Raw genomic sequence first — 19,973 nt, forward strand, 5'->3', positions numbered from 1 at the left:
GGCGCTACCAAGTAGCTTATCCGGAATTTTGAGTCTAATAAACTTACAATTAAGATAATTCAGAAACTAAAGCCGTAATCAAAAATCTAATGGCACTATTATTATATAATATGAATACGAGCTTTCGATTGTGACCAGTTTGAATAAAATCGGTGCAGTCAATCCTGAAAAATGATGATTGAACGTCAGAATTGTGACATTCTTCGTTCTTCTCCATTTCCAAGTTCACGTACGTAGGATCGCACGCACACACGCAAAGCGAGTTTGTCCCTCAAGGCGCGTTTGCAACGCTCATGTGCGATTATTCGAGAATACAAATACGCCTTAAGAGACAAAATCATACGTGTGTATGCGCGTACATACACACGTGTGGTATGTGTATGTATGTGTAACGTACGTTTAAGAGATTAATTTATCGTAACTATTTCCAAAACTACCCCTTCGGGGTGGAATTTAATATCTTATTGTTAGAAACGGAGCCGTAAAAATACGGGACATCTGCTGTTAAATAAAATTTAAAAAAGAAGTAATTTATCGTATAGTAATAATTTTCAAAAACCATCCCTTGAGGATGAAAAATAATATCTCGAAAATGATGCGTCGCAGAAATATGGGACTCATGCCGTTAATTAAGGTTTCTTACAAAGACTAATTTACCATGTAATAATAATTTTTAAAAACTACCTCTTGGGGGTGAAATCTAATATTTCAGAAACGGTGCACTACAAAAATATAAAACATGTACTGTTAGTTATGCCTTGTAGAAAGACTAATTAAGCGTATAACAATAATTTTTAAAAATCACCCCTTGAAGGGTGAAATTTAATATTTTAGAAACGGTGCTTCACAAAAATATAAAACGTGTGTCGTTAGTTAAGGTTTCTACAAAGACTAATTTAGCGTATAATAATAATTTTTAAAATCACCTCTTGGGAGTGAAATCTAATATTTCAGAAACGGTGCACCACAGAAATATAAAACATGTGCCGTTAGATAAGACTTATAGAAAGACTAATTTACTGCACAGTAACAATTTTCAAAAATAAAAAAGTATCCCTCAAAATAATTTACAAATATTTTCCCCCAAAAAATAATTTGCAGAAAGGACATAAAATTTTACAAAAAGGTGTGAAATCTCTCTAAAAAAAATTTTACAAAGCAAACAAAATACGCCAAGTACATAAAAAATATTCTACCTTGTATGCATGTTTAATAAAAAAAATTCCTTAAAAATAATTTACAGTAATTTTTCCTCAAAAAATCACTTTTCTAAAAAACAAAACCTCAACAAATAATTTTCATCAAAAAATATTATAAAATAAAATATTAAACTAAATATGAAATCAATAATTACTATTAGCCAAGTACTTAAGAGCAATTTATAAATTTGATATAATATTTGCCATGAAATCAATTTTGTACTGTAGAAATATTATACATAAATTCTCCCTAAGAAATTAAAACGCATTTTATATTTATTCAGAGAAAATTGATGTTTAAAATATTTAATGAGAATTAGGATTCATTTAATTCTTAAAACATTTTTTACATAATGTATATAATAAAAAAAAAAGTGTCTCTTGAATAGATACACGGAGTGCCGCGCTAATGCTTCGCATGAACTTGGCGCGAGGTACTACCGTGTCTCTTGATGACAACTTTTTTTAACAAAACTCTTGTAAAATTGTAATATTTTAGAATTATATTGTTTATTTTGCGCAATTTCATAATTTATATTATATTATATGACTTAATAATAGGTGAGTTCTTGGTGTTTTAATATAACATTTGTCAAAAGATTTATATAACATGATATTTAACGAAAGTTTTATATATTCTAAATATTACACACATTATACAATTTATGTATTTTTATCTAATCGTCAGATGTTGTTGCAGTTATAGCGGCATCATGCGGGTAATATTTCGCCAGCATTTCGTTTGGCACATAATGCGTGTCTTCCTTCCAAATGCCATTTCCTGCGGCATAACCATTAAAGTGTTATTACACCATTCTAACTTTATAAGTATTTCTAGCATCTCCAGCAGTATCTGAAAAAAAAGATGTAACATGTGAACAGAGTTCCTATTACAAACAGAAAAGGACAAATTGCATATTTTTCTGCCTATATAAAGTGTTTCATTGGCTTATATCTTTGTCAAGGTGTTACAAGTTTAATAAATTAATTAGAGTTAAATTTATAGAAAAATCATATCATATGAGTAATACCTCGTTAGCTGTTACTGCAATAGGTTCTCTAGAACACCGTTGCTTGACGAGACAATCCGGGAATGCGTTAAAACTTATGTTAAAACATCTTACATCTTCTAAACTACTCGTGGCACTATAAACAATAAAACAAATTACATATGTGTGCGTGTGTATGTATGAAAAGAAGAAAATACCGACAAACTCGGATAACTATTAATCTAATATTATACTTACTATTTTGGTTTCCAAAACATACGTCTACGGGAGCGATATGGCAACTTTCCTATATCGCAACGTAGGCCAAGTCTCCTCGCCACACTATGATATATTATTAATAAAACTATTTCTTGGCCATATTTATTTTCTAAGACCTGTGCCAGTAATTACAATACAATAAATTAATTACAGAGAAAAAGAGAGAGGTGTGCTTTTAACGTAATAATATGAATATATGGTCATGTTTACGGCATAATTGGGCATAATTTCAATGTATTATAATATAAATCTTTAATAACTTACATTATCTATACACATGTATTCCAAATCCGTGTTTTTCGATTTGCTTGGTCTGAAGTTTAATTTGTCAAATATATATTCCTCGAGTGTATCCATAATTTGCCTTCCTTCCATTTCATTCCAATGATTATCGTCGATGTTGTTATTTTTCCAGTAGGCAAAATTTTCAGCAGACGTCGAAAATATTGAATGGTCGGGGTGTTTTTCTCTGAGGCAATTCAATACTTCTAATGCGATATTATCTAGTGACGCTTTTACCATCGAATAAAATACATCCTTTTGGGGTTGGAACCATTGTGCTACAATAGTAGCACCCCGTTCCAAAAGCTGCTCTCGGTGAGATTGTTCTTTAAATCTCTCCCACTTCTCTCTCACCGAACGTTGCCTCAGGTAATGAAACAATTTCATGTTGCAATATCTTTCCGCTTCTTCTTTTAGATCGCAATCCGCTCTTCTGAAAATTTATATACATATATATATATGTGTGTGTGTGTGTGTGTGTGTGTGTGTGTGTGTGTGTGTGTGTGTGTGTGTGTGTGTGTGTGTGTGTGTGTGCGTGTGTGTGTGTGTGTGTTAATTTATATACATATATTATTTATATATATGTTATATATATATATATATATATACTGGGTGTCCCATTTTAAAAGTTCCACCCTCATAACTTTTCAGGATCAACGTTTGAAGGAAAACAACTTGAATAAAAGTTGTAGGGAACATAGGGGCCTATCTAACAGTGACCTTGGATTCGACATTAAAGGTCACTTGAAGGTCAACTTCCGTTTTTTAAATGGGGACCCCTATTTTTTATTACTTATTCTTGTAGCTTATCTCGAGAGCTTTCCAAAACACTATAATAAATTATTTCTTCATTCAGTACTTTTCGAGTTATGAGGCTTGAAATAATTTCTTAATTTTATATAAACCATAAAATATCTAGTAAAATATTCATTTTTCGATTATCGTACCTTAATACTTTTATGTACAAAATAATGAGAGGAATCAATTGGTGTAAAGAAAACATACAGTTGTTTTTAAGAAAAAATATGGAATTGTTAATTGCAATTTACATATTTTTTCTTAAAAACAACTATGTTTTCTCTTCACACCAATTGATTCCTCTCATTATTTTGTAGATAAAAGTATTAAGGTAAGATAATCGAAAAATGAATATTTTACTAGATATTTTATGGTTTATATAAAATTAAGAAATTATTTCAAGCCTTATAACTCGAAAAGTACTGAATAAAGAAATACTTTATTATAGTGTTTTGGAAAGCTCTCGAGATAAGCTACAAGAATAAGTAATAAAAAATAGGGGTTCCCATTTAAAAAACGGAAGTTGACCTACAAATGACCTCGAAAATGACCTTTGATGTCGAATCCAAGGTCACTATTAGATAGCCCCCTTTGTTCCCTACAACTTTTATCGTAGTCGTTTCCCTTCAAACGTTGATCCTGAAAAGTTATGAAGGTGGAACTTTTAAAATGGGACGCCCTGTATATATATATATATATATATATATATATATATATATATATATTAACTATGTAGTAAGTATATTAGTCTACGATATTAAAAGCAATTTAATTTATATTGCACCTACCGTGAAGATTGCGCAAGCAAGCTTTTAAGCTCATCCATAAAGAAAGAATTATTTACAAAATTATCAGGCCTACAAATTATTTCATTTAAATGTTCATCCAAATAAAATATTTGTTCAAAATTTGTGAAATTATCTATTGAAGCATTGAAGGTATAGTGATCATGAATTATTTGAGACACGTAATTCCGTAATTGTCTCGCACAATTAATGCCTGTTTCCATAAAGTTTAAACTTTTTTTATCCTTCTGTTCGTTCTTTTCTGATTCCTTTTGCTGATTTTCTTTAGATATCTTGTCACAAAGTTTCTTCGCAGAAGGCCACCTAAAATTAGAACGAAATATACTTTAATAAACTTGTGAAAATCATATCAAACAGTGCTATTGCATCAATAATAAATGTTCAGAGAAATAAATATTTTGAAATATTCAAAGTATCAATTAAAAAATCAATCTCCTTGTCTCTTTACATAGAAAACATAAATATGCTGAAAAATATATAATATATTTATAAGCTTCATTAATTTTAAATTATAATTAAACTTTACACTAAGAATGTACATAATAATAGTAAATATAATGAACAATACAAAGCAGTATTTACATTACTCCATTATCTAAACCTCATTACGTAATTATTATATAAAAAATTACTTAGCGCTCTCCCTCTCTCACACACACACACACTCACACGCACGCACGCACGCACGCACACACACACACACACATACACTCATACACACACACATTATTTTATATTCATAAAATAGGTTACTATATTAATATTAATAAAACAAAAAATAACTAAATTAACAAAATAAACTTGTAAAATTTGTAATTATCAAGATTTAATTTCTCCTTATTATTATATAGTTAGTATATTACATTTATTATATTTATTAAATTATATACTCAAGTGATACATTACGCGATTAATGGAATAAAGTTACAAAAATAGTGTAAAACAAAAAATTACCTCTGAGAAAATTTTCTTTCCCAATACTTGTCGTATTTGGCTGCCCACTTGAATTGTTTGCACGTGCATCTGAAGTTAATGATATCCTCAACACTGATATCCTTATAGCTAAGAATATGAGCTATCAACTCTTCAGGTAAGCACATTATCGTAGCCATTACGAAAAGAATTCAGTAAAACACTGCGAAAAAGTGTAATTTAAGATAATCACAATTATATATATATTCTCGTATATAATTAATTCTTTATGCGAAAGCGCACACGAAATTTACTGCAGTACAGTTGCTACGAAAGTTCTCCACACTTTGTCCACCCTCACTCTGGACTGTATATCTGTAGGTTTGGGAATTTTCAGCTTTCCCCCACCATAATTGTCACGTGAGCATGCTTATGGAAAAAACCGAAAAGATACGGAAGACGACGCTTTCATTCTGCACATGCACCTTTAAGATAATAAAAGAAGGGAAAAAAGGGAACACATTTTCAGAAATCGACATTTCCTTGCGATAAAATATTTGATCATTGATTCTTTTGTTTCGATATCAACTATCTCTAAAACTCACGTGTAACACATATAGGATTCTAAGAAAATTCAACTTTTACAAAATGTACGCATAAAGGAAACGTTTTCTAGAAAAAATAATTTTAAAAAGAACTTTCTCTTTTATAGACATAAAATTTTTTTCGAACTAAAAGGAAGGGAGAGGTCCTTCGAATGACGCACATAAGTCTTTTGTTCAATACATCTGTTTTTGCCGTAGAGGTTCAACGTAATATTTTTTACCTGTATGCAAGATAGAAGATAATCTTAAATATTTTTAGGATACAATAAGGGTAAAATATGTAAGATAGAGGATTATCTTAAACATTAGGAAATAAATAGGAAACGAACTATTTACTTTACGCAATCTAATCGTTATCTTTGTACGCTGTATAAAAGCTTGTTCAATACATATATTCTTGCCATAGAGGGACAACGCACAGAGATAATGATTAGATTGAGTAAAGTAAATAGTTCGTTTCCTATTTATTTCCTAATATTTAAGATAATCCTCTATCTTACATATTTTACCCTTATCGTATCCTAAAAATATTTAAGATTATCTTCTATCTTGCATGCAGGTAAAAAATATTATGTTGAACCTCTATGGCAAAAACAGATGTATTGAACAAAAGAGTTATGTGCGTCATCCGAAGAACTTCTCCCTTCCTCTTAGTTCAAAAGAAATTTTATGTCCATAAAAGAGAAAGTTCTTTTTAAAATTATTTTTTCTAGATACCGCTTACTTTATGCGTACATTTTGTAAAAGTTGAATTTTCTTAGAATCCTAAATGTGTTACACGTGAGTTTTAGTTGATATCGAAACAAAAGAATCAATGATAAAATATTTTATCGCAAGGAAATGTCGATTTTTGAAAATAGATTTCGAGAAAATGTGTTCCCTTTTTTCCCATCTTTTATTATCTTAAAAGTGCATGTGCAGAATGAAAGTGTCGTCTTCCGTGTCTTTCCGGTTTTTTTCCATAAGCATGGTCACGTGACAATTATGGTGGGGGAAAGCTGATAATTTCCAAACCTACAGGTATACAGTCCAGAGTGAGGGTGGACAAAGTGTGGCGAACTTTCGTAGCAACTGTACTGCAGTAAATTTCGTGTGCGCTTTCGCATAAAGAATTAGTTATATACGAAAATAATTGTGATTATCTTAAATTACACTTTTTCGCAGTGTTTCGTACTGAATTATTTTCGTAATGGCTACGATAATGTGCTTACCTGAAGAGTTGATAGCTCATATTCTTAGCTATAATGATATCAGTATTGAGGATATCATTAACTTCAGATGCACGTGCAAACAATTCAAGTGGGCAGCCAAATACGACAAGTATTGGGAAAAAAAATTTTCTCAGAGGTAATTTTTTGTTTTATGCTTTTTTTGTAACTTTATTCCATTAATCGCGCAATGTATCACGTGAGTATATTATTATTATATATTATTACTATTATTATGTACATTCTTAGTGTAAAGTTTAATTATAACTTAAAATTAATGAAGCTTATAAATATATTATATATTTTTCTGCATATTTATGTTTTCTATGTAAAGAGACAAGAAGATTGATTTTTTAATTGATACTTTGAATATTTTAAAAAATTTATTTCTCTGAACATTTATTATTGATGCAATAGCTGTTTGATATGATTTTCAAAAGTATATTTCATTCTAATTTTAGGTGGCCTTCTGCGAAGAAACTTTGTGACAAGATATCTAAAGAAAATGAGCAAAAGGAATCAGAAAAGAACGAACAGAAGGATAAAAAAAGTTTAAACTTTATGGAAACAGGCATTAATTGTGTGAGACAATTACGGAATTACGTGTCTCCAATAATGCATGATTACTATAACTTCAATGCTTCAATAGATAATTTCGCAAATTTTGAACAAATATTTTATTTGGATGAACATTTAAATGAAATAATTTGTAGGCCTGATAATTTTGTAAATAATTTTTTCTTTATGGATGGTCTTAAAAGCTTTGCTTGCGCAATCTTCACGGTAGGTACAATATAAATTAAATTGCTTTTAATATCGTAGACTAATATACTTACTACATAGTCTATATATATATATATATATATATATATATATATATATAAAACATATATATATATATAATATATGTATATAAATTAATACACACACACACATATAGATATAGATATATATATATATATATATAAATTTTCAGAAGAGCGGATTGCGATCTAAAAGAAGAAGCGGAAAGATATTGCAACATGAAATTGTTTCATTACCTGAGGCAACGTTCGGTGAGAGAGAAGTGGGAGAGATTTAAAGAACAATCTCACCGAGAGCAGCTTTTGGAACGGGGTGCTACTATTGTAGCACAATGGTTCCAACACCAAAAGGATGTATTTTATTCGATGGTAAAAGCGTCACTAGATAATATCGCATTAGAAGTATTGAATTGCCTCAGAGAAAAACACCCCGACCATTCAATATTTTCGACGTCTGCTGAAAATTTTGCCTACTGGAAAAACAACAACATCGACGATAATCATTGGGATGAAATGGAAGGAAAGCAAATTATGGATACACTCGAGGAATATATATTTGACAAATTAAACTTCAGACCAAACAAATCGGAAAACACAGATTTGGAATACATGTGTATAGATAATGTAAGTTATTAGAGATTTATATTATAATACATTGAAATTATGCCCAATTATGCCGTAAACATGACCATATATTCATATTATTACGTTAAAAGCACACCTTCTCTCTCTTTTTCTTTGTAATTAATTTATTGTATTCTAATTACTGTCACAGGTCTTAAAAAATAAAAATGGCCAAGAAATAGTTTTATTAATAATATATCATAGTGTGGCGAGGAGACTTGGCCTACGTTGCGATATAGGAAAGTTGCCATATCGCTCCCGTAGACGTATATTTTGGAAACCAAAATAGTAAGTATAATATTAGATTAATAGTTATCCGAGTTTGTCGGTATTTTCTTCTTATCATACATACACACACACACATATGTAATTTGTTTTATTGTTTATAGTGCCACGAGTAGTTTAGAAGATGTAAGATGTTTTAACATAAGTTTTAACACATTCCCGGATTGTCTCGTCAAGCAACGGTGTTCTAGAGAACCTTTTGCAGTAACAGCTAACGAGGTATTACTCATATGATATGATTTTTCTATAAATTTAACTCTATTTAATTTATTAAACTTGTAACACCTTGACAAAGATATAAGCCAATGAAACACTTTATATAGGCAGAAAAATATGCAATTTGTCCTTTTCTATTTGTAATAGGAGCTCTGTTCACATGTTACATCTTTTTTTTCAGATACTACTGGAGATGCTAGAAATACTTGTAAATTTAGATTGGCGTAATAACACTTTAATGGTTATGCCGCAGAAAATGGCATTTGGAAGGAAGACACGCATTATGTGTCAAACGCAATGCTGGCGAGATATTACCCGCATGATGCCGCTATAACTGCAACAATATCTGACGATTAGATAAAAATACATAAATTGTATAATGTGTGTAATATTTAGAGTATATGAAACTTTCGTTAAATATCATGTTATATAAAACTTTTGACAAATGTTATATTAAAACACCAAGAACTCACCTATTATTAAGTGAAAATATAATATAAATTATGAAATTGCGCAAAATAAACAATATAATTTTAAAATATTACAATTGTACAAGAGTTTTGTTAAAAAAGTTGTCATCAAGAGACACGGTAGTGCCCCGCGTCAAGTTCATGCGAAGCATTAGCGCGGCACTCCGTGTATCTATTCAAGAGACACGGTAGTTTCTCGCGCCAAGTTTATGCGAAGCATTAGCGCGGCACTCCGTGTATCTATACGCGAGTCGGACAGATGAGAGTAACTCAAATTATCGGATTTCAATAACGGCTGAACGGATCGAATTCTTACTAGCCTTAATCGATAGAGCGAGTTTGAATTATATAAAGAAAGTATCTTTATTTTTGTGCTGCGTGATCTAGAAACGAAGATATTATAACGCAATGTCGAAATATGAAAATTTTCAATTAAGAAACGTCTTTCATCATCGTCACCATCATCAACGCACCTGTACACAACACATAGAAAGAGAAAGCCAAGTACTTAAGAGCAATTTGTAAATTTGATATAATATTTGCCATGAAATCAATTTTATACTGTAGAAATATTATATATAAGTTCTTCCTAAGAAATTAAAACGCATTTTATATTTATTCAGAGAAAATTGATGTTTAAAATTTTTAATGAGAATTAGGATTCTTTTAATTCTTAAAACATTTTTTATATAATGTATATAATTTAAAAAAAAAAGTTTTACGCAAGTTTGAAATAGCACAGTCTTTAAATCGAAATAAGTTATGAAAACTTGGCGTGCCCGGATTGTTTACATTATAAACAAATATATCTCCAATAAAATGTAAAATATTAGACATTATGTAATTTAATATTTAATCTGTATTTGATAACGATCCGGGCACGCCAAGTTTTCATAACTTATTTCGATTTAAAGACTGCGATTTAAAACTTGCGTGAAACTTTCTTTTAAATTATATACATTATATAAAAAATGTTTTAAGAATTAAAAGAATCCTAATTCTCATTAAATATTTTAAACATCAATTTTCTTTGAATAAATGTAAAATGCGTTTTAATTTCTTAGGGAATTTATATATGATATTTCTACAGTATAAAATTGATTTCATGGCAAATATTATATCAAAGTTATAAATTGCTCTTAAGTACTTGGCTAATATTAATTATTGATTTCATATTTAGTTTTAATATTTTATTTTTTAATATTTTTTGATGAAAATTATTTGTTGAGATTTTTTTTCTTAGAAAAATGATTTTTTGAGGAAAAATTACTGTAAATTATTTTTAGGAATTTTTTTATTAAACATGCATACAAGGTAGAATATTTTTTATGTACTTGACGTATTTTTTTACTTTTGTAAGGCTTTTCTTTAAAGGTATATATTATCATAAATCTCATCATAAAATGGAAAATATTAGTTCACTACAACGTTATAAGATATTAAAAGATATTAAAATATATTTATATCTCAACCACACGTCATTGATATGAATTTTTCCAGTTACGAGTATATAAAAATCTTCTGTGAAGATTTATTCTTAATAATCTTTCTTTTTTATCTATGTATATCAGATTTGATGCGCCCACAGGTCTGAAAGACAGAAAGAGTTAAAATATCTTTTATTAAAGAAATCTCAGACTATATAACATTGAATAACAAAAGTCGCCGTCAAAGCATGTTGCTATTTTTTTTTGCTGAATCTATAATTTCTTTAATTAATATTTTAAAAACTTTGTTCAAACATATTGTAAGATTCTGCAGAGAATATTGTGGTATATATGCTCAGAAAATATTTAAATCATTTAAATAAGTAGAATATGAATGTGTGTAGATCTGTAACGTTAGCACTTTGAAATATGAATTTTCACAAAATTGATATGGCGTTTGAGTCTCACATTTGTCCACATATTCATAAATAATCGTGTTTTATCCATAAAAATTTATTTAAAAAATTAAAAACAAAAGAGATTGAAATTTTATCATGAATAGTGTACTTTAAAAAATAGTACATATAAACTTACAAACAAATCATATATGATCATATATACATATGTTATTCATATATGAAACACACATATTAATATTTATTATAACGATTTTAAATTTCTATTTCATAACATATATAATAATAAAAATTAATAGCCTCGATAATCGCGATTATTTTACGCAAACTTATGTCTAACTGACTGATAAAAAGGTTGTGAAGTATGACATGGCTGTTCTCATCACCCTAAAAAGGAGCATTAACATATTATAACATTATAAGAGTTGTTACAAGAAATTTTTCACGCGTTTTCTAATAAAGTTGATGTACCGAACTGAACGTAGTCATTGACATAATATACATGTTTGCAGCCGACAACGTGCAAGGCACGAGACTTCTATATAGGAGTATACTCAATAGTTTTGTTGTTTTTAGCGAGAACATGTGCCATTGTGCACTATACCTACACGTTAAAAATATTTTGCGCGATAGAGTTATTAGTGATACTACAGAGACAACATTATACATTCATTCAACCGATCATATAGTTTCCGAAATAATTATAACAATTAACATTTATAGTAATTATAATAATTAATGGAATTTAAATTAAAGCACGGTTTGGATACTTGCGCTTTGTCGAACACTTCAATACTTTTATCCAGAAGTAATTGTCCAGGTAAACACATGCTCAAGAGGTGAGTGATCGATCCCATAACTATGCATCCAAATCTTATCACTTCCTGAATTTGTCCAAATTTGTTGATTAACTATAATGGATTTGAATTTTGAAATTTCTATAAATATTCGAGTCCTTAGTTTTCTTATGATTTTTATTTCAATGAAAAATCGAGTTTTATTGACGAAGAAAATATAAACTTATATCTGAATATCGCTTTATAACTCTTTCTATATACGTATACGTGCAAAAACTTTCTACATGTACGCATGAAATGTTAAAAAACTAATAAATTAAACTTTTAAGTAAAACTAATAAATTAAACTTTTTTGTTTCTAACATAAGTATTTTTAATAATTGATACTCAAGTTGTTATTTACTTGTAATCCGACTAAATTCAGAAGAATTACGTTCAAACACAAGATGAGAAATGTCGCATGTTTAAATGTAGATTCCAGCATGTGAATGTATTTAAAAGACAGTAGAAAAAATTTTTAAATATGGGATCTTCTATGTAAAATGTGTGATAATTTTAACCGAATAATATTAATAAAATTATCATTTATAACATTTCCATTTTTAAATTTTACATAATACAAACTTTATAAGTTGATGTTTTTTCAAACATACAATCATCTCACAATAATCTTCAGAATCATATTTTTTTACTACACATTCATTATTCATTATTTTCTCGCCTTGCATAAATTTATCTTTCGAAGAAATATTTTCAAGACAAATGCTTGGGAAAAAGTCTAAGATATTAAAATCATAAACAATCATATATCAATCATACAACTTTTGTCCGAAACAACAATCATACAACTTTTGTCCGAAACATTTTTTCATAATTTCCATATTTTTCGAGATATTTGCCTGGGGCGATTAAAATGAAACACGCTGTATATGTTAAATATTTTATTTGAGACATGTTTTATTATGGAGATGACAAACGTTTTTTTTGTAAGTAGATAATGAGTTACCTAAATATAATAATTTTGTAAAAGTGTGTGTATATTACCATCTCATCTCTCTTTTATTGTAGACAATAATATATATTATCACAAATCTCATATCATAAAATTGAAAATATTAGTTTACTACAACGTTATAAGATTAAAAGATATTAAAAAATATTTATATCTCAGTCACACATAGTCATTGATATGAATTTTTCCAGTTGCAAATATATAAAGGATTTCTGTGAAGATATATTCATAGTAATCTTTGTTTCTTATGTATGTATATCACATTTGATGCGCTCATAGGTCTGAAAGACAACAAGAATTAAAATATCTATTAAAAAAATTTACGACTTTACAACATTGAATAACAAAAGTCGCCGTCAAAGCAATGCTGCAATTTTTTGCTGGATCTATAATTTCTTTAATATTCTGTAAAGACGTTGTTCAAGCAAACATATTGCAAGATTCTGCAGAGAATATTGTGGTATATATATTCAGAAAAGATATATAAAATAGATATATAAAACATTTGAATAAGTAGAATATGAATAATGTGTAGATCTATAAAAAGTTAGCATCTCGAAATATGAATTTTTATAAAATTGATATGGCATTCGAATGTAACATTTGTCCACATTGTCCATAGATAATGTTTTGTACCCTTTACAAAAAAAAATTAAAAACAAAAAAATTTCATCATGAGCACCTCTAAGTGTGTTTTTAAAAAAGAGTACATATAGAATGTAAAAATGAATCATGTGTCATTAATATGTGAAACGCATATTAATATTTATTATAACGATTTTAAATTTCTATTTTATAACATATATAATAATAAAATATATAATAATAAAAACTAATAGCCTCGATAATCGCGATTATTTTACGCAAACTTATGTCTAACTGACTGATAAAAAGGTTGTGAAGTATGACATGGCCGTTTGCATCACCTTAAAAAAGAGTATTAACATGTTATATAACATTATAAGAGTTGTTACAAGAAATTTTTCACGCGTTTTTTCTTATAAAGCTGACGTACCGAACTGAACGTAGTCATTGACATAATATACATGTTCGCAGCCGACAACGTACAAGGCACGAGACTTCTGTGAAGGAGTATGCTTAATAATTTTGTCGTTTTCAGCGAGAATATGTACCATTGTGCATTATACCTACATAAAAATATTTTTATGTGATAGAGTTCTTAGTTACTGAGGAGACAAAATTATACAGGGTGTTTCTAAATCTATGTCAGAGATTTTAAGGGCGTATCCTAGGAGGTCAAAATAAGAAAGAAAGTTCTTATAAACATGAGTCCAAAAATGCTTTCCCTCCGAGTTATAGCCCCCTAAAGTTGGTGAAAAAAATCGCAAAATGTATTGAAAAAATAAAGGTCACTATTAATTATTACGCCGTGCAAAATTTCAACGTTCTGTGAAAAAGTCTCCGAGAGCTACAATACATTTTGCGATTTTTTCCACCAATTTTAAGGAGCTGTAACTCGGAGGGAAAGCATTTTTGGACCCATGTTTATGAGAACCTTTTTCTTATTTTGACCCCTAGAATACACCCTTAACATCTCTGAAATAGGTTTAGAAACACCCTGTATATTCATTCAACCAATCATATAGTGTTGTTGTTCCGAAATAATAAATTATAGTAATTCATATTTATATTAATTATAATAATTAATGTAATTTCAATTAAAGCATGATTTGAATACTTGCGCTTTGTCGAACACTTCTATACTTCTATCCAGAAGTAGTTGTCCGGGTAAACACATGCTCAAAAGATGAGTGACCGATCCCATAGCTATGCATCCAAATCTTATCACCTCTTGCGTTTGCCCGAATTTGTTGATAAGCTAGAATGTATTTGAGAGTTTCTAAATTTCTATAAATATTCCTTTCTTTCATTTTTTATATTAATGGGGACAAAATATTGTATTGATGGAATAATATATAAGAAATAATTATAAGGTATAAACTTAATTATATATTGCTTTACAACTTTTTTATATGTAAGTGCTGCGTGTTATGAAATATTAAAAAACTTGAAACTTTCTTTGATTCTTATGAATATTTTTTTAAATAATTGACTCATGTCGTAATTTACTTGTAGTCCAATTAGACTCAGAATCATTATGTTCAAAAATAAGATAAGAAATGTCGCACTTCTAAATGTAGAGTCTAGCATGTGAGTATATCTAAAAAATTGGAAAAAAATATTATTAAATGAAAACTTTTATATAAAATGTGTGATAATCTAATTGAATAATATCGATAATATTATTTAGAATAAAATTTTCCATAATACAAACTTTATTGCGAGTTGATGTTTTTTTAAGCATGCAATCATCTCGCAATAATCTTGAGAATCATATTCTTTTATTACTGCCTGTTCTATGCTCATTATTTCCTCGTTTTGCACAAGTTTAGTCTTACACAAAATATTTTCAAGACGCATGCTTGGAAAAAATATAAAAGATATTATTAAAATCTCAAGCAATTTGTATGGAGATATATTTTAAGGGGATCCCTCAATCTATCTGTTTTATCGACAAAATACTGTAATTTTTGGGCATGTGCCATTTTTTATTGTCTACATAAAATTAAAAATCCTTTTCTACGGTTGAAGTATAGATGCAAACGGACACGAGGAAGCCGATTATGTACTGAAAAAGAAAAAAAGTATAAAATTATATATTTATTTATCAACTTCTTAGATCAACATGGCGTCTACCCTGGCAAAAATGAGACGTTTGTTTGGCGTTTACATGAACGTTTGTGGAAGTTCGTCGAGAGTTTAAAAACGATTAGTAAAGAGTTTGTAGAACAAAAATTGCAACACTGCAGCGTTTGATAAGCATTCAAAACCCAACAGCGTTATGTAAGTGCTCTTACAAAGTTTGAAAAGCATATAAACTCTCAGAAAACCCTCACTCAACGGTTGTTAACGCTTTATAAAGTTTCTTATTTTCGCCAGGGTAAAGCTATCACCTCATAAAGACATTAGCCTTGTATAAATGTTTTGTAGCTTTTACGCACAAAACAATAACATACCCAATAGCGAACTGCACAATAAAAACTTGAGGAACTGTAAAAATTGAGTTTAGTAGTCTAATTAATAAATGGCACATGCCCAAAAATTTCGGTCCATATGTACCTGAAATGTTGGTAAAGTAGAGTAGAAAAAGCAGTGCATCTTCTTTATAAATAATGTGATAGAGAGAGATACGGGATGAGGATTAGATGAGGGCGCTGTAATCGTGTAAGAGTTCGCCGTTCAATGAGGGATCCCCTTAAGCCGGAATAACTATTTAATAATTTAAAGAGAAAATAAAGTAATATCTTTTTTATTTTATTTACCCGATAGCGTTAAATAAACTACAACCGTGTAACACACACACCATATACATAGTATCAACGTTCACCATACATCTGGTACTAATCACAGCTGCAAGATAGCAATGCAATAAAATTGGAAAATAATATTTGTCTTTATCTACTCCCCAGTCTCCTTCAAGCACATATATAACCGGCCGTGACTCATTCAACGGTATTATGACATCTAGAATTTTTGGCATTAACGGTATTAACATAAACATTACTACGAATATGTTAATATACACTGCAAAAAGAGAACATATATTGCTACAATAATCCTAATTTTTTTTAATCATTTTTCACAATGTAGCAATTTCTTCCTTTGATCTTTGACTGTTAATTATCGGATTTAAAGCAATTAACTATTAAATATTATTAGAGATTATATAATTAAAAATAATTATCCAGTTACCTGAATAATATTTTGTCACTTTTTGTCCAATGCTAGCATAATACCTCAAAATATGAAGCTCGCGCTCGCTATGAAAGAACCGCCAATGTTCGTTCATCACTTGTAACAAATATTGTAACTATAAATAACGAAAAAGAAAATAATATTAATGAGCAATAGTGAAATAACCATTTTTTTAAATTATTTGCGAATACGCGTGGATAGATGCATATAAAATTCAGTTGTGTAAGAAATATAACAATTAAAGCTCACTTTGATCTCGTTATATTTATGATTTTCTATGTGTTTGTGCATATTATAAAAACACTTGAATGATTATCATATATATATATATATATATATATATATATATATATATATATATATATATATATATATGTATGTATGTATGTATGTATATATATATATATATATACATATATATAAAATTGCATTTATAATTTTGTATATATAAATTTGTATTTATAATCCTAAAGTATATCCTATAATACTATATAAATGCAATTTTAAAAAAATTACAAAAATTAGGGATTGTCTAAAACAGTGCTGTCAATTATTTGCAACTTTCGGCCGGATTTCTTAGTTCATGCTTACCGCTCTCCTCTCACCGCGCGCGCCTTAGCAACCGCGCCGCCGAACGCTCGTAACTAAGGAGCGCGGCGGTAACCTCAGGCACGTGCGCGTCACAAATGTAATGTAGCGATCTAATAACAAAAAATTATATAAAAAATAATATATAAAAAATTATATAAATAAATTATATAAAAAATTATATAAATAAATTATATAAATAATAATAATAAAATTATATAAAATATAATATATAAAAAATTATATAAATAATATGATAAGGAGAATAGGTTTTCACATTACCCATGAGATACTATTGTTGATGCGTTTTTTTTTAAATGGTTTCCCCAGTAGGCCTATTCCACTAGACTCTAGTGGAATAGGCCTACTGGGGAAACCATTTAAAAAAAAACGCATCAACAATAGTACCTCATGGGTAATGTGAAAACCTATTCTCCTTATTATATTATTTATATAATTTTTTATATATTATATTTTATGTAATTTTATTATTATTATTATTTATATAATTTATTTGTGTAATTTTTTATATATTATTTTTTATATAATTTTATTATTATTATTTATATAATTTATTTATATAATTTTTTATATATTATTTTTTATATAATTTTATTAATATTATTTATATAATTTATTTATATAATTTTTTATATAATTTATTTATATAATTTTTTATATATTTTTTTTTTATATAATTTTTTGTTATTAGATCGCTACATTACATTTGTGACGCGCACGTGCCTGAGGTTACCGCCGCGCTCCTTAGTTACGAGCGTTCGGCGGTGTGGTTGCTAAGGCGCGCGCGGTGAGAGGAGAGCGGTAGGCGTGAACTAAGAAATCCGGTCGAAAGTTGCAAATAATTGACAGCACTGTTTTACAAGATATTTTACGGTTTATGTAAAATTAAGAAATGATTTCAAGTCTTATAACTCAAAAAGTACTTGAGGGAAAAATATTTTATTATAGTGTTTTGGAAAGCCCTCGAGATAAGCTACAAGAATATGTAATAAAAAATAGGAGGTTCCATTTAGAAAATTGACGGTGACCTTCACGTGACCTTGAAGCAACTATTCAAGGTCAAACTAATGACACCACCTTATGTCCCCCTTGAAACCATACAACTTTTGTCTGAAACATCTTTTTCTAAAATTAAAAATAAGAAAGTTATTTGGGGTGGGATATTAAAATGGGACACCCTGTATATATATATATATATATATATATATATATAAAATTGCATTTATAATTTTGTATATATAAATTTGTATTTATAATCCTAAAGTATATCCTATAATACTATATAAATGCAATTTTAAAAAATTTACAAAAATTAGGGATTGTCTAAAATATCCTTTTTGCATTGAACATAAATCCGTCTATTTACCGTGCGATTTACATGTTACATAAACACATACACATCGAAATCAAACTACCTTTTTGTTATTCGTAACAATATTAACTAATTTCGTAGTGGCACCAACAAGAAGAATAGAGGTGATTATACCTTCGATAGTCATGCTCAAGTCTCCCCAAGTATTATACAGCAAAAGTATCTATACATTAAGGATGGTAATAATATCGATCGGTGACACTAAGAGGAAGAAAGAAAGAGAGAGAGAGAGAGAGAGAGAGGGAGAAAGAGAAAAATATTGCGAATATAATTCGTTAAAAATAAATCGAATCGTATTCAAAACAATATTTCTTAGTTGATTGCATTTGTGATGACAATTATACAATTATTTACATCAATATAACAGTCTTGTGCAATATTACCTGAGTTGCAAAAACAGACATCTCAGCGCCTACTAGGAAACATGGTAACAATATCTTTATCATCCTAGGCTGATAAGGCCAAATACCCATTTGCGACAAAAAATATTGATTTCTGGAATAATATTTTAGCATGTTCCCTTCCATATCGCGAAACAAGACTGTTACTTTCTTGTTAGATATTCGATTATACGAAAATGAAGGGTGGAATATAGCGAGAACAATATATCATTATCGTAATTTCTGGTTGTCATGAAATGCGTCGCGAAAAGTAGATATTTATTATCGATCTATGAACAGATGTAGTACAAATAAAAATTCATCTTTCGTAGCGAACAAATGCTTCCTGACAACCCGAAATTATTATGATGATACATCTTTCACGTCATTATTTTCGTTTTATATTTTTTTTACAATCAAATATTTCACAGAAATTGATCACAAACTACTAACCGACTATTAAGAATACGGTAGTCATATCTTTATCATCTTAGGCTGATAAGATCAAACATTCATCTGTGACAAGAGGAATTAGATTTTAGAATAATATTATAACATCCTTGCATATGTCGTAAAATGTTTGCCAGTTATCGTCCTCTTGCTAGATATTCGATTGTAGAAAAAAAAATTGTAAAGTAAATGAAGTGGCGAGAAGGACATATTATTTCGATAATTTTGAATTGTTAGAAAACGTTTAAAATATTATA

The 19,973-nt window shown here is 28.9% G+C and overlaps 3 protein-coding genes and 1 pseudogene across 6 annotated transcripts in view; 1 reads left to right on the forward strand and 3 right to left on the reverse strand.

The window, feature by feature from the left end:
• Nucleotides 1-1,843: 1,843 nt before the first annotated feature.
• On the reverse strand, nt 1,844-5,617 carry LOC145964080 (F-box only protein 21-like). Of its 3 annotated transcripts, XM_083086479.1 has the most exons (7): nt 5,580-5,617; nt 5,308-5,488; nt 4,336-4,656; nt 2,732-3,182; nt 2,447-2,583; nt 2,231-2,345; nt 1,844-2,052 (listed from the first exon to the last, which is right to left on the reverse strand). In XM_083086479.1, exons 2-7 carry the CDS (start codon nt 5,463-5,465, stop codon nt 1,900-1,902), a joined length of 1,335 nt encoding a protein of 444 aa, XP_082942605.1. In that variant the 5' UTR covers nt 5,466-5,488; nt 5,580-5,617; the 3' UTR covers nt 1,844-1,899. The 3 variants fall into 3 exon arrangements, with proteins under 3 accessions (XP_082942605.1, XP_082942606.1, XP_082942607.1); XM_083086480.1 differs by having other exon boundaries at nt 1,844-1,980; nt 2,324-2,345; nt 5,308-5,598; XM_083086481.1 differs by lacking the exon at nt 4,336-4,656 and having other exon boundaries at nt 5,308-5,598.
• A 1,315-nt stretch (nt 5,618-6,932) lies between these two features.
• The window catches only part of LOC145964077 (F-box only protein 21-like), a 365,010-nt pseudogene continuing 351,969 nt past the window's right edge, over nt 6,933-19,973 (forward strand). Inside the window, exons 1-5 of the transcript XR_014436342.1 lie at nt 6,933-7,217; nt 7,540-7,861; nt 8,055-8,505; nt 8,657-8,793; nt 8,895-9,009. The product of XR_014436342.1 is annotated as an F-box only protein 21-like (transcript). The remainder of the gene's footprint in view (nt 7,218-7,539; nt 7,862-8,054; nt 8,506-8,656; nt 8,794-8,894; nt 9,010-19,973) is intronic.
• LOC145964562 (odorant receptor Or2-like) lies at nt 11,655-12,826 on the reverse strand. Its single transcript, XM_083087508.1, has 5 exons — nt 12,742-12,826; nt 12,520-12,614; nt 12,094-12,230; nt 11,792-11,923; nt 11,655-11,706 (listed from the first exon to the last, which is right to left on the reverse strand). Exons 1-5 carry the CDS (start codon nt 12,824-12,826, stop codon nt 11,655-11,657), a joined length of 501 nt encoding a protein of 166 aa, XP_082943634.1.
• On the reverse strand, nt 14,004-19,401 carry LOC145964094 (odorant receptor Or2-like). Its single transcript, XM_083086499.1, has 9 exons — nt 19,270-19,401; nt 18,930-19,049; nt 16,903-17,020; nt 16,473-16,734; nt 15,425-15,571; nt 15,220-15,310; nt 14,832-14,968; nt 14,144-14,276; nt 14,004-14,054 (listed from the first exon to the last, which is right to left on the reverse strand). Exons 1-9 carry the CDS (start codon nt 19,399-19,401, stop codon nt 14,004-14,006), a joined length of 1,191 nt encoding a protein of 396 aa, XP_082942625.1.

Source organism: Camponotus vicinus, unplaced genomic scaffold, assembly GCF_025532165.1.
Source record: "Camponotus vicinus isolate PSW18456_S1 unplaced genomic scaffold, iyCamVici1.0 SCAF_13, whole genome shotgun sequence".
Lineage (NCBI taxonomy): Eukaryota > Metazoa > Arthropoda > Insecta > Hymenoptera > Formicidae > Camponotus > Camponotus vicinus.